The sequence below is a fragment of the Electrona antarctica genome (assembly GCF_951216825.1).
Source record: "Electrona antarctica genome assembly, chromosome: 15".
NCBI classification, from domain to species: domain Eukaryota; kingdom Metazoa; phylum Chordata; class Actinopteri; order Myctophiformes; family Myctophidae; genus Electrona; species Electrona antarctica.
Window position 1 is genome coordinate 18,755,299 of NC_136796.1, and position 14,572 is coordinate 18,769,870.

The window sequence follows — 14,572 nt, forward strand, 5'->3', positions numbered from 1 at the left end:
ATGTCCTTACCCTTTAATGATGGTATTATATTCAGATGCAGCGGCCCTGAGCCGTCTAATACATACACAATGGATGAAATCCCTGGAGAACTGGCTCAATGCTATGAATGCAAACTACATTGCTTTATTGAAATATATCAAGTCAAAGAAAAAGAATATACTTTTACCTTATTGAGACAAGAGAGAAGGCCGTTGTGCAATAAAATAGAAAGGTAAGGTAAACTTTATAACCAGTAATAATCTCCATCTCCAGCCTTATGCACAACATGTGTCACATGCTTATCTAAATTTTCCTGCCCTCCCCTGTTAAACCAATTCAAACATTCAGATGTCAAACCCACATACTTTTGAGGAACGGTAGCGACCGACGGCTTACATAATATCCTGCTTCTGCTGTGCGTGAGCGAGAATCGCAGAGCAGAACAGCTCGCACGATAGCTGCCGGCCTTCTGATTTTCCCGTCGCTAATTTTCCCAGAGACACATTAACATGGAGAGACAAGGAGCTGTCAGCTCACACTTTCTGTTAGACACAACACCTGGGTGGACTGTGTCAAGCTCGCCTCTGTCACCCAGCCTCAATAAGCCGCGGTTGTTAATGTGACATTTATGATTATCACTTCTGTATTACAGTATCTCTTCCCTCCATGTAGCTAAACACCCTCCTCCCACACACACCCTCCTTCCAGCCAATCTTTCCTTCATGTTCGTTATCCACCTCACATGCCACTGCACCATTACAATCACTGGAATGGACTTTTCACGCTGCTCAGGTACACACAATCACCTGCTTGAATACGGTCCATCTGGCTTTTGCTCACGGCTGTCTTCCCTCTTTGTGTTGTGTCTTTGTGTGTGTGACAGTGGTGTAATGGTGTGGGTTTTACCCTTGTGTGTATGTGACGGCAGTGTAACAGTGTGTGCTGTGTCTTTGTGTGTGTGTGTGACAGCGGCGTAACGGCGTGCTGCTAGACACGGCCTCGCTCTCCAGGCTGAGCCACAAGAGGCTGATGGCAACGTTCCAGGTGGAAGCGCAACGCAGCGAGCAGGACCTGTACCGCTGCGTCACTCTGTCCTCGCGCGGAGCCGCCGTCTCCAACTTTGGCGAGCTCATCGTCAGAGGTAAAGCTGTGGCTGTTGCTGTGCACGCACGCACACACACACACCATGCACTGTGTGGCATTTTAACTCGAGTTACACTGGCGCGATCAAGCACGTTGGTGAGCACAGTGCATACACAACCACTTTGATTCATAGAGTGCACTTGCCCGCCTACGCCACTGCTTATACCCGTAAAGATGTAATGTACAGCGTCTATGCAAATTAACTTGCAGGCAGCACCTGCCAACTTGTCTCTTCAAATGGCCTCAGGCACAACATGCTCCGCCTCCAACATTTCTCTTGTGAGAAATGCATCTAATGTTCTCTCTCACATGATCCCACAGACACACACAATTCAATTCGTTTCAAAGGAGCTTTATTGGCATAAGAAAACCTACGTTTACATTGCCAAAGCAAGTGTCAAAAATATAATAAAACGGTTGAAAATGGGGAAGTATACAGTTGGAGGGGGTACAGCATTTAATAAACAGAGCTATGTCACATTGCATCGTTATATACCTGTTATATTTACAGGATAAAAAGCTTTTTGAAATAAATAGCACCAATCTTTTGCAGTCCTTTTTGGCCAAATAGTAGCATTTTTCCTCAAAACTATTTAGATAGTATACAAAAGAAAAAAAGCCTAAAATTTTAAATGTATAAAAGTATGATCTCTGTTTACATGTACAGTGAGTTTAGAGGTCTACTCAATAGAGGTTGTAGTCCTTAGGGTGGTTGTATTCCATTAGCTAACCTACGGTATGCACTAGGGGTGTAACGATATAGTAACTGCATCGAAAAATCGATTTTAATTTCAAGAAAGTATATCGAAATGAAAACAGCAACATTGACTATGTATCGTATCGTATCATTTTGCAATGCAAATAATCGGTATCGAATCGTTTTGCTATGCAAGTAATCGATTGTATCAATACTACATTTTTGTGCGTGGTATTTAGCAATTTTTAGAAGAAAAAAGAAAAAGAGGGGTTTAATTACTTAGTTTAAACTAATGTCAATGTATTTTAAATAGTTACTATATCGATTTCAAATCAAATCATATCGTATCGGATCGCCATAATGAACCAATATCGTCCATGTATCGTATCGTAAACCATGTATCGTGGTACGTATCGTATCGCTGTTAAAATTTATGGTTACACCCCTAGTATGCACACATGGTGCATAATCTCTCTATCTTCAGAATATGTCTCCATGCACCCACATACAGTATACAATAAATACCGTAAAAGACATGATTGCATGGCATATGCATGCTGTGTTTACTGACCCTTAAAAACGTTGCATCCTCCCACACATACTTTTCTTTCTTTCTGTCCTTGTAACTCCCTCAGTCTGTCCTATAGTCATTACAGTACATTAGATACAGTGTCCTGTAGCAGCATTTGTTTACATGGTTTGGTTCAGACAACACATTATGCTCCTATTAGTGTAGAATTACACACACAGGCATCATTTCAGAAAAGATGGGTGGTAAAAATAATATTTTTTTTTTTTAAACTCTTTATTTTTGAATTTTTGAATATGCAAGAGACACAAAAGACAAACAAGGCATACATTAAAACAAAAACATCAACAGAAGAAACAGAATAATAATAAAAAACAAAACAAACAAACAAACAAACAAACAAATGAGGTCACGGGATGTACAGCAACAAGCAACAACAATACATATTACAGACTTGGATTCATTGACAACCGAAAAGACACAGCCCATATTCACTCCATATCCGCCCCCCCAGCTAAATACTCTATCCATTTCTCCCATCTTCTTTCACCCAGCTCTTTTTGCAGTCTCAGAGAATAGGTCATCTGTTCTAGGAGATGTAGTTGTTTCACAATGTTGATAAATAGGTCAGCAGTAGGACAATTCTTTTGTAACCAATTTCTTGTAATAGCTTTTTTGCTTGCTACAAGTAAAATCTTAAGTAAGTAGGAGTCATCCTGATTTAGCCCATCTGGGAGTTGTCCTAGGTACAAAGATGTGAATGTATCATCTATTCCAAAACCCATAATGTTTGAGATAAGTGTTGTCACTTCCTTCCAAAATGGTTGAATTACAGGACAAGACCAAAAGACATGTGCATGATCAACCACTGTATCTCCACATTCTCTCCAACAGTCCATATGGTTGCCAGTCTGTTTGGACTTCTGTTTTGGAGTAATAAAGAAGCGAATCTGGTTTTTCCAACAAAAGTCTCTCCAAATCAAGGAATTAGTGGTCGTTGATTGCGTTTTCCATGTATTCATCCATACTTCATCACTTATATCAATGCCCATCTCTTTTTCCCATCTCTCTTTCACATACATTGTAGAATCCTTTTTCAACGACATAAGTCCATTATATAGTTTACTCACAAGACCCCTATTACTTCCTGAGCCATAAGCATTTGTAAATATAGTGATTAGACTTGTTGTAATACCTGGAGTAGACCCTTTTACCTTTTTACCAAAATAATCCCTTACCTGCAAGTATCTAAAAAAGTCCTGGTTAGCCAACCCATATTTCTGCTTTAAGTTTTCAAAACTATCAATATCTCCATTTCTTATCATAGTACATATAGAGGTGATGCCATTGTGGTGCCATTGTTTGTACCTATTGTCTAATACTGCTGGTATGAAGTCAGGGTCATATGCTGGCCATCTTAAAAGTTTTGCCTCCCTCTGAAGATGGAAGCGTTTAACAACTTCCAGCCATATTTTGAACGATAAATTTACCCACTGACTCCTCGTCTGAAACAGTCCTTTCTCTCTGTCAGTGCAACCCAATAGTGACTGTATTGGTATATCCATCAGGGATAACTCTATGCTTTTCCATTTTGCAATGTAGGGTCGGTTACACCAATATACCAAGGGTCTTAGCTGAGCTGCTAGATAATAGTCCCTTAAAGATGGGAGAGACATGCCTCCTCTCTCTCGGGGCAGTTGTAAGGTAGAAAATTTCACCCTTGGCCTTTTTTTATCCCAAATAAAACGTGAGATATGTTTATTCCATTCCCTGAATTGTTTTAAAGGTATTTCCACTGGCAGTGACAAAAAAAGGTATAGTAATCTGGGTAAAATTACCATTTTGACTGCTCTTATTCTGCCACCTAAATCGAGAGGAAGCACGCTCCACCTGCCAAGATCATCATACATTTTTTCCGTTGCACCTTTGTAATTTACGTCAAACAATTGCGACAGGTCCTTGGGCAAATTCACACCTAGATATTTAATATGAGATGAATACCAATTAAAATTGTATTTTGTTATGTTTTCTTGTGTAGGATTGTAATTGAATGTCAATACCTGGGTTTTATTTACATTAAGGGCATACCCTGAGTAAGAACCATATGTTTCCAATATTTCCATCAGTGTAGGTAGCCCCGAACCTGGGTCCATGATTGTGACAAGGACATCATCAGCATACAACCCGATTTTATATTCTTCTCCACCTATGGATATCCCCTTTAATCTTATTTCCTCTCTAATTGCTTGGGCCAGCGGCTCGATGAAAAGATTGAAGAGGCTCGGACTGCTTGGGCAGCCCTGACGGCATCCACGTTCCAGGGCTATGGGATCGGAAAGACTACCATTTATTTTTATCCTTGCTGTAGGGGAAGAATAGAGTGCTTGAATGCGTTGTATAAAACCCTCACAAAAACCAAATCTGTGCATTACTAAGTAGAGGAAGCCCCAATCCACGCTGTCGAAGGCAGCCCTAGCATCCAGACTGATTACGATAGCGCTGGATTTTTCATTATTAATCTGCTCAATAACATGTAAAGCCCTCCTTATATTATCTTGGGTTTGCCTGGTTTTCAAAAAACCCGATTGGTCCTCATCGATGAGAAATGTCATTGCCTCCTCCATCCTAGAGTTCTCAATCTCTGCCCGAACCCGGCCCGGCCCGACCCGGCCCGACATTTTCGGGTAGGGCCGGGCCCAAAATGCACGATAATTAGTCGGGCCGGGCCGAGCCTCGGGCTCTGTGATTTTCCGTGATTTTTTTTGATTTTTTTTATATAATTTTATTATAACAAAAATAACAATTCTGTTGTTTGTGTAATGTATTTATTTAATATGAAGAGGGCTGAGCTGGTGAATGTTGGCGATTAACTTTTACAGTTAAGGCTATTATACTATATGTGACTAAAGGAGGAGGAGGCGATGATCAGCAGCAGGCAGCAGCGCACCAAAGTGACAGAATAGAACGGTGGTTGTTGAACTTGCTACCGCTGGCTGGCCTCTGGTTTGCCAACCAAATGAGCTGCTTACTGCTCAGCATCAACTATATAACTTAAGTCAACTTGCCATATGCTTAAATGTTTTATACGACCAATGATTTATCCGCAATAGCTCGTTTTGGAAACGTCGGGGCTTAACGAGACACTGCTGTCTCGAACCCAGCTGGGTGAATAAGCTAAATTAGGCTACCTAATCAACGGTAAATGCTCCATATAACTATGAAAGCGCCTGCACGTAATATAGTTACATGATGACCAAGCAATGTTACAGTCACACTGTAGGCTACAGCTATTTGGTTTACAAATCGTATCGCAGCGCGCTGTAGCCTACAGCTAATTAATTTCCCCATCGTAGCGCAGCGCGCCTCGTTGTGTGCCCACTGCCCAAAATAAAAGATCTGCAAGCTGTCGACAGACTCGACGCGCCATCGAGCGGCATGTTGATGGTTTGTATGTCTGTTCTTTTGGTTAGGCAACGCACATTACGCGTGGTATGTGGGTTTGAGAGGCAATGATTAATGTAAACTATACAGTAACCTAGTAGATTATAGCCAAGTTGACAATTGTCATAATATTGCCAGTAGCCTATTGGACATAATTAACTGCGTCGCTTCAGAGGATCGCTGCTACTTTGATTCAGAAGATGTTTACTCACCCCTGGAAATTGCTGGAAACCATTAGAATGTTGAAAATGGAACATTATCAGCCAATTAACGTGAGTTACATAAATCCTTTATTTCGGCGACTAGACTATTAGTGCGTTCTCTGACACGGTTGTCTCAATAATCCACGGCGCCGCGGCCATATAGTGGCATTTTTCTTTTTTTCTCTTTTTTTTCACTCGGGCTTTTTCGGGTTTTCGGGCCTGACATTATGGTAATTGTTAGGGTCGGGCCGGGCCTCGGGCCGACCAAGTTAGGGTAGGGTAGGGCCGGGCCTTAATTTTCAGGCCCGATGAGAACTCTACTCCATCCTCCTTGTTAAAATTGAGGTATATAGCTTATAATCTGTGTTTAACACACTTATGGGTCTATAATTCCCACATTCCGTTTTATCCTTTCCTTCCTTGGGGATAACAGATATAAAGGCTTCATTCCATGATGGTGGAAGATGACTTTCCTTTAACGTGAAATTAAAACACTTCTGCAGTAGGGGGAGTAAGTGTTCCCTCATAGCCTTATACCACTCAGGTGGAAATCCATCAGTGCCAGGGGATTTATTGGAGTTTAGGCTAGAAATGGCTTCATCTATTTCTTCTTGTGTTATTGGTGAAATTAGTTTTTTATTCATCATTGTGTCAATTGAGGGGAGGTCTAGTGATTCCAAAAAATCAACAATTGTTTGTTTATCTGCCCTGTCCGGTTGGGAGTATAGTGATTTAAAATGTGTTTCAAATGCATTCTGTATGCTATCCATATTACTGGTAATTTTATTTGTAACTGGGTCTCTAATTTTATATATGGTGTTTTCGGCCTGTTGTTTTTTAAGCCTCCAGGCTAAAAGCCTCGACGCCTTAGGGCCAGCCTCGTAATATCTTTGCTTCATAAATCTTAGATTTTTTTCCACTTCTTCACTCAGTACTTTGTCTATTTCTTGTTTAATATTTTTTATTTGGTTTTTTATTGTAGGTTCCTTGTTTGTAACATGCGCTTGTTCTAACTCCCTCAGTTGTTCTTGTAGTTTCGAAAAATGTTCAGCCTTTGCCTTTTTTATCCTAGCTGTTCGGGCTATAATTTTCCCTCTGAGAACCGCTTTAGCTGCATCCCACAATATACCTGGGTCCACGTCTCCCCTGTCATTATCCTGTAAATATTCAGTTAGGTCTGATTCCATTTCTTCTCTAAATACAGCATTATTTAAAAGGCTGGTATTCATTCTCCAAAGTGTTTTTCTCCTTCTACCATCTAAATGAAAAGTCAAGTATACCCCTGAGTGATCAGAAAGGTCTCTCTGGCCCACTCTGCACTCCTTCAACCTGTGCAAGTCTGCATTGAACACAAATATATAATCTAGTCTTGTATGAACAGAATGTCTTGCACTAAAGAAAGTGTACCCTGGGGCTGATCCATGCATGGCACGCCACACATCAATTAAACCCAAGTCTGCTAATACCTTTTTAATGCGTTTTTCTGTAGGGGTTCTCTTTCTCTTTTTGTTTGTTGAGTCCGAGTCATGGAGCGTAGCATTTAAGTCACCACCAAAAAACAAAGTACCATATGATTCAGCTGCGATCAAATCAAATATTTTTTTGTAGAAAGACATAGTACTGCCCGGGGGAGCATAGACATTAAATAATGTAACTTCTTTTTGGTCCAACTTTCCCTTCAATAGAACATATCTGCCCTCTTTATCAATTATTTTGGATATGAGTTCAAACTGAATCGAGTTAGAAATCAGGATAGCAACCCCTCTTTTTTTACCGTTTTTATATGAGGAGAAATAAGTGTTCCTAAACCCCATTTTCTTTAATTTTTCGTGTTCTGCATCAGACAGGTGTGTTTCCTGCCAGAAAGCAATATTTATCTTCTCCTTCTTCATTTTTGATATCATTTTGCTCCTTTTAATGGGGCTATTTAACCCATTTACATTTAGGGATAATAAGTTATAATGTTGAAGATTCATATTTTTTTTTGCATTGAACCCTGTGTGAGTAATACTACAGCCCCAACAAGCGAGCCCTGTAATCTAGATTTTGAACAAATAGGTAACCTAGACCTCAAGCCTGTGGTTCCAACAAAAACCTGCATTTCAAAGAACATACATTGTACCTGTAACAACAACAGCCCGGACCTCAGCAGAAAACAAAAACAAAAAGACAATAAAACAGAACAAAAAAAACACAGAGAATTTCCTAGGGAAATAAAAGACATCTGTATGTCTTTAAAGTAATGAGGGGATCTGGCCACTAGGTGGGGCCCCTCTCTAGCTAATAGAACAAGCAAAAAAAGAAGTGGCGTCAGTTCACAGTACAAGTATCAGCCCGTAATCATTACTTTTTTAAACGTATTCAAAGGATATTTATCATTTGTATGATTAACTGTATCACACACCGTGCTCCAAGAGGTCGGAGATAGGTCGTTCACCTCTTATCAGGACGTTTCTCCAAGACTCCAACTTCTCCTGTATCGTCAGAGTCCGTCCTGCGGTATTCACTCAGCCTCTCTCGAACCTGTTGTTGAAAGCGCTGTTTAGCTCCTTGCGACGCACGTCTGGGTCCCACTATCTCCCAAGGCAGAAGTTGGGTCAGCGCCTCCGCAGTCATGCCCTTCTTCTTCTTGGTGGTGGCCGGGACGATATCACCGATGTCGATTCCTCTCTTCCGCAAGTCCTCCGCTGCTTGTAGTGCGCTGTCGTAAACAACGGCACCAGTGTCCAATTCAACTCTCATTCTGGTCATCGGGGTTTGAAATCGTATCTTCTTCTGTAGTAGGGCTTTTTTAACAGGAACATATTCTTTTCTCTTTTTTTGCACTTCGTCTGCGTAATCATGATCGAAATACACCCGTTTTCCATTAATGCACGGCCCAGGCTTTTTCTTCCAAGCGGTGTGGATGACTCTCTCCTTCACTGTGAATTGAAGAAATCGAATCACCATAGAGCGTGGCGGGGCGGTCGCGGGGGGCTTTGGTCCGACCCTGTGGGCTCGCATAATTCCTAAGCTCTGGTTTTGACCCAAATCCAAGTCCCCAAGTTCAGTCTTTATCAAATTTTCAACAAACTTGATTGTGGAGCCCCCCTCCTCCGCCAGTTCAGCCCCTTCAGGAATGGAGTATATTCTTATGTTTTCGCGTCTGGAGTACCCTTCCATAAAAGAAACTTTATCTTGTAGTACCTGTTGGTCGGATAGCAGTTGAAGAAGAGTGTCCTTGACACCAATGTCCCATCTTTCCATATTAGCAAGGCCTTCCTCCATTTCCCCGACACGTTTCACTGCTCCGTCCAGCCGGTCCGTCGAATCCTGTATTTTCTGGTTTATTTCAGTCTTAAACTCCTCCATTTGTTTTTTTAATATCTTCTCGGAAGCCTATACGGAATTCAGCGAGATCTTTTTTCAGTTCGGCTTGCATTGTAGCCAAACCCGCGGTCATAACTTCACTCACAACTTTGCGAAGTGAATCCGCCATCTCCATGTCGGGACACCGGGCTATGCTGTTGCCGCCTCCATCTTGTCCTGCTGTTGTTTTCCCAGCGTTCGCGTCCTCCTCGTTCCTCTGTTCAACAGCGGTGTTTCTTAACTCATATTTTCCTTTTTTACCCTGATTCTTTTCCCCATTCATTATTCACTCAGTTTGTATAAATCTGGATGTATAAAACTTACTAAATTAGGGGAATATATGGGCTGATACCCGGAGCTCTGTTACTAAGCTGCCATCTTGTGTAGCGTCACCGGAAAACCCGTAAAAATAATAATTTGAAGGAGTAGTTCACCCAACATTATACTTATTGTCTACACCAATATATATTATATAAAAAAATACCTGAACACCAACCATCTCAACACAATGCAGTCAAAAACAATCAAAACACCACCACCTAAACACTATGCGGGCAGAGGAGTCAATACAATGAGTATTGGCTCAGTGTACAGGAGACATTTGGATCATGTCAAAGGTCATGTCTCACCTAGACACAGGAGTTTTGAGTGTTGCAACCACTCCAAGGAACAGCAATGTCCTTATGTCCCTATGTCCGTCCCTATGTTCAGAGTACCATTAGGGGCAAAAGTGGCACTGTTGTGCTAGAAACAGAGAGAGAGAGAGATAGTGTTGCACTGTTGCCTGCTAATTACAGAGAGAGAGAGAGAGAGGGGGGGGGGGGGGGGGGGAGAGGGGGTCTGCTAAATGCTAATTCCCCCACACAGTAACTCTGTCATTTCTCGACCGTTTCGGACGCGGGGCGGCACCCTGGGCGCGTTCCTGTGGGTCTGGAAGTTCCGGGGACCCCACACAGAGTTGCACCACTCAGTTCACACGGGTGTGATTTTTACCTGATGTTCAAGATTCAATTTATCCCCTGAGCAAGCAGGCAGGCGCTATTAGCTCAATGGTAAAAATGTCAGCACTTGCGCAAGAAACCGGGTTCAAATCCATGGGGTAGAAGAGGAAAGTTACATAGTGCAGTTGTGGAAAATATGCATAATAGAACTGAAGAACTGACTTTGAGGTTAAATAGGTGAACAATAGGCGGTGGCAAGTGCGATCCCCTGAGACCTCAAATGACGCCCCTGACGCCCCTGACGCCCCTGCACACCTATGTTTCATTAATTAGATTTCCCTCATCTGATAAGAGTCACATTTTCCATCAGGGTTCTTTTAAAGGGAAAGGACGTAATTTGCAATGCAACCGTTCATGCAAATACGCCGTTATTCAGATTCATTATGATGGAAATGTAGATTTGTTCCGTTCAAGGGCCTCTCATGGTCCCGGTGATTAAAAGATTTTTTCTGATTCGATGCCCTAGCAGAGCAGAAATAATGTTATTTTAAAAGCCGTTGAAATCCTTGACTTTTCTTTTGTTCACTCTTCTCACATTTTCTTATCGGTCTATGTACTGCACTTTATGCCTTTGGTTTAGAAAGTTTTCTTGAATTTTTAGCAAGATAGAAGACAAAGCCTAATGTAACCGGGTTTAGGGTGGTGACCGTGACACGTTGTTTTTTGTTTTATCAAACTAGTCAACCTTTTTAGTTTCAAGGAACCTGGATTTGAAATGCATTTGATCAACTTTTCTTGACATTCTATTGACTGATTCTGTGACTTAATTTACTGTCTATGTACTGTAGTTATGGTGATAACAGTGAAACTGGGCCATTCTCAGACATTGTGTAGTTGTATTTATCTCTTCAGGGATGTGTAAAAGTGATCAAAATATAATGTATTCATATATTTCTATTAATAATGATTATTCGAATATTCGACCACGACCAAGTTTTTTGAATAAAAAAAGGTAAAATTAGATTTTTAATTACTTCCTGTAAATGCTAAATGGAGAATAATAAATATTACACCCATATGTATCCTAGTCTAAAATGTGTAGTTACTATGGGCAGGGTTTGGATGACAAAATAGCCGTTGCAACAGATTTCTTTTTTTAGGGACACTACCGCACTAGCCCCTCCTACGCACAGTGTTTTAATTTGTACTACGGAATGTGATGATTTGATTGGCTGAGCACGGAATATGATGTATAATGATAAGAGCGCTGTTCACGTCACACAAGTGTGATTATTTTTTTTAAGAAAAAAATATTTTTGAGTGGTGCAAACCACTCCAACAACTGGCTTTGTTAGTACCCGTGTGTGTTTGTGCCTGTACGGGTGAGCATGGTTGCTATGGTTAGTGTGTGACGTCAGACCACAGCTGATCAGGCTATATAAGACCTTGCACCACTCAGTTCACACGGTGTGATTTTTTTCCTATTAACAATGTTTCTAATATTTGATTATTCTGACCCATCCCTTGCATGTTACCCTTACCCGTCTCTTCATTTGCAGTGCCCCCCACACCCATCGCGCCCCCTCAGCTCCTGCGGGCGGGGCCCACCTACCTGATCATCCAGCTCAACACCAACTCCATAGTGGGGGACGGGCCTGTCATTCGACGGGAGATCCAGTACAGAGCCAGCCAGTCACCCTGGACAGAAACCCACGGAGTGGGTTCACTCACCTACAAGGTGTGGCACCTGGAGCCGGACACAGAGTACCGTATCAGTGTTCTGCTGACCCGGCCCGGAGAGGGAGGCACGGGGGCACCCGGACCCCCCCTCATCAGCAGGACCAAGTGTGCAGGTGAGTGGTTCAACCACAGAGTCCGTAGACTCACAATATCAGTGTCTAAATGCTTTTGTCAACTACACAGTAGGACTATATCCCAGCTTTCATTGTTAAAACTGGGTAGAAACAATTAGAGATTATTTATATTTCTAAATGGATATATTTCCATATGACACACACACACACACACACACACACACACACACACACACTGCACCACCGCCATTATTGGAATGTATTGGGTCTCAATTTCCCAGAACCCTTTGCATGCCAGTGCGACGGATGTTTTTCCGATGACGTCATCAAAACGCGTCACCTATCCCACTCTGTCCGATGGAAACCCCCTAAGTCTTAAAACGTATTAAAAACTCAAATGAAACAATGAAAACGTAACTCGTTATTGGGAGGGAATCTGTTCTACAGTCAATTAACTTGTGTAACTTGTGTTAGGGAGGAAATTATGTCATTTTTCATTTTTCACAGACATGAGAAAACAACATGATCTGGTTTCCCCTCACTTCACATGTGTGTGATTTTTGTTATTAGTAAGGACTCGAGCAGCAGCATTCTGAATCAACTGCAGCCGTCTGATAAATCATTTTGGGAGACCTTGTAACGACACCGTTACATTAATCCAGTCTAAATTCCAGCTGGGGAATTCTCCTGGGACATAAGGCACAGCTAATTTAATAGTATTAATATAATCCAAGCTTTAATCCTTGATATATTCTTACGGTAATGGTCTATTTTCTTAATGCAGCTGTTGAAATTCACGTCTGGTTCATGGTTTCTGGCTTGGGTTTTAACATTAGTGAATGAAGCTGAAGCCAAACTTTTAATTAATCTTACCACTTTACTTCAGCTTCATTTAATTTAATCCAATCATTGATTTGTTCAATGCATTTACCATAGTCCCCTGGGCCCAAGAGTTTAAAACTCCCTAATTCTGCCCTCACTTCTTATCCTCAATATGTACTTTGCTCAGCCAATCAAATTATCGCTATGGGGTGATCAGCCAATCAAATCATCGTGTTTGTGTTCACACTAACAGACAAAGCTGGGCATAGGAGGGGCTAGTGCCTCTCAAAAAATTCAATAATAAAGTTTTGGGTCACTTTGATATCATTTAATTATCTCAGCAAAAATGTCAATAAGAGATATAAGTTTGATTAATACCGTCACACGTAGTAATCACAATATATATAAGATGCCTGAGGGCGAGAAGCGGCGTCGCCCTAAAGGGCAAGGTCTAATTTTCGGGCCTGTTGAGAACTCTAGTTTTCGCTGGCTGCCGGGCACGGCTGCACAAATAATTTTGGGGCAGGCCCGTCTAGAGTTTGAATGGACAGGTATCAGTCAAAAGGGAGACATCGAAGAGGAAGGATGGATGGGGAAGGATCAACATATGGAATGTCAGAACAAGTTCTGATATATATCCATATACTATTGATGACATTAGGGATCTCCATAATGGCTTAATTGTGAATTGCGACAACAGGACACATTTACTATGATCCCTGATATACTATCATCCCTGATGATGTCATAGTCATGTCACGAGACCTCGGCACAATATATGGGGGCTTTCCCCATGTATGGAGATTTTGAGTGACTGACAGAAAACGCACAATTCCATAGTTAACTGCGACCTTCGATCGCAACAATGGATTAAACCAGGCTAAACTTAAGTCTAAAGAACATCTATGCTCTATTAAAATTAAACTATGTTCTGCCCTTCTATCCCTCGGAGGCCTGCCACCTCTTACCGGATTCAATGGATAATAATCATCTCTTCACATCACTGGATCTCAAGCTGTGGCTCGGGATTCCAACATGATTTCCCACATCAGTTCACTTCATCAGATTGTCCCATCTGCCATTGTAGCATTGAACAAAGTGCCTTGCTGATAATGTTGTGTGCTGGGATGTATGAATATATTCATGAAGACTATTTACCTGTACTGTGTTTGTAGGGGCAATGCCCCTCTGGGACAATGTCTAAATCTAAATGTAATGCTACTAGAATTTCGCGGGTCGCAAATCGGAGGAAGGAAATTGTGAGAGCAAAGGTAGACAAAGTCACAACATTTCAAAATGTAGTTCTCAGTGTATTTTTAATGGAGTCTGAGTGTTTTTTTAGGAAAGAATGTTAATGTTAACAGTGAATGTGTAGTAAAAGAAGCTGCAGTGCCATGAGGTTGCCCAGATTTGGCCAGTAGAGCCTGCAGAATGGGATCATCATCATCTTCAGTGATGTAGTTCAATCAGAAATGGGATTTGTGAGAATGCAACAGCCTATACATTGCAGAGGCTGTAGAATTGGGGAAACAGAGAAGGTAGGGATAAAGTATACATTGAGACATCTCCACCAGGTATGTTGTGAATGGAATGACAATGCTATGTCTATGTTTGATTATCAGTTATGTAGACTAATCAACAATGAGACTTGTAA

At 41.5% G+C, this 14,572-nt stretch overlaps 1 protein-coding gene across 3 annotated transcripts in view; it reads left to right on the forward strand.

Annotated features, from left to right (window-relative positions):
* Positions 1–14,572, forward strand: part of LOC306938973 (receptor-type tyrosine-protein phosphatase U-like) — a 170,806-nt gene that overhangs the window by 82,114 nt on the left and 74,120 nt on the right. For all 3 annotated transcript variants that reach the window (XM_079523387.1, XM_079523388.1, XM_079523389.1), the window contains 2 exons: positions 950–1,121; positions 11,842–12,135. In XM_079523387.1, coding sequence (XP_079379513.1) covers positions 950–1,121; positions 11,842–12,135 — 466 coding nt within the window. The remainder of the gene's footprint in view (positions 1–949; positions 1,122–11,841; positions 12,136–14,572) is intronic.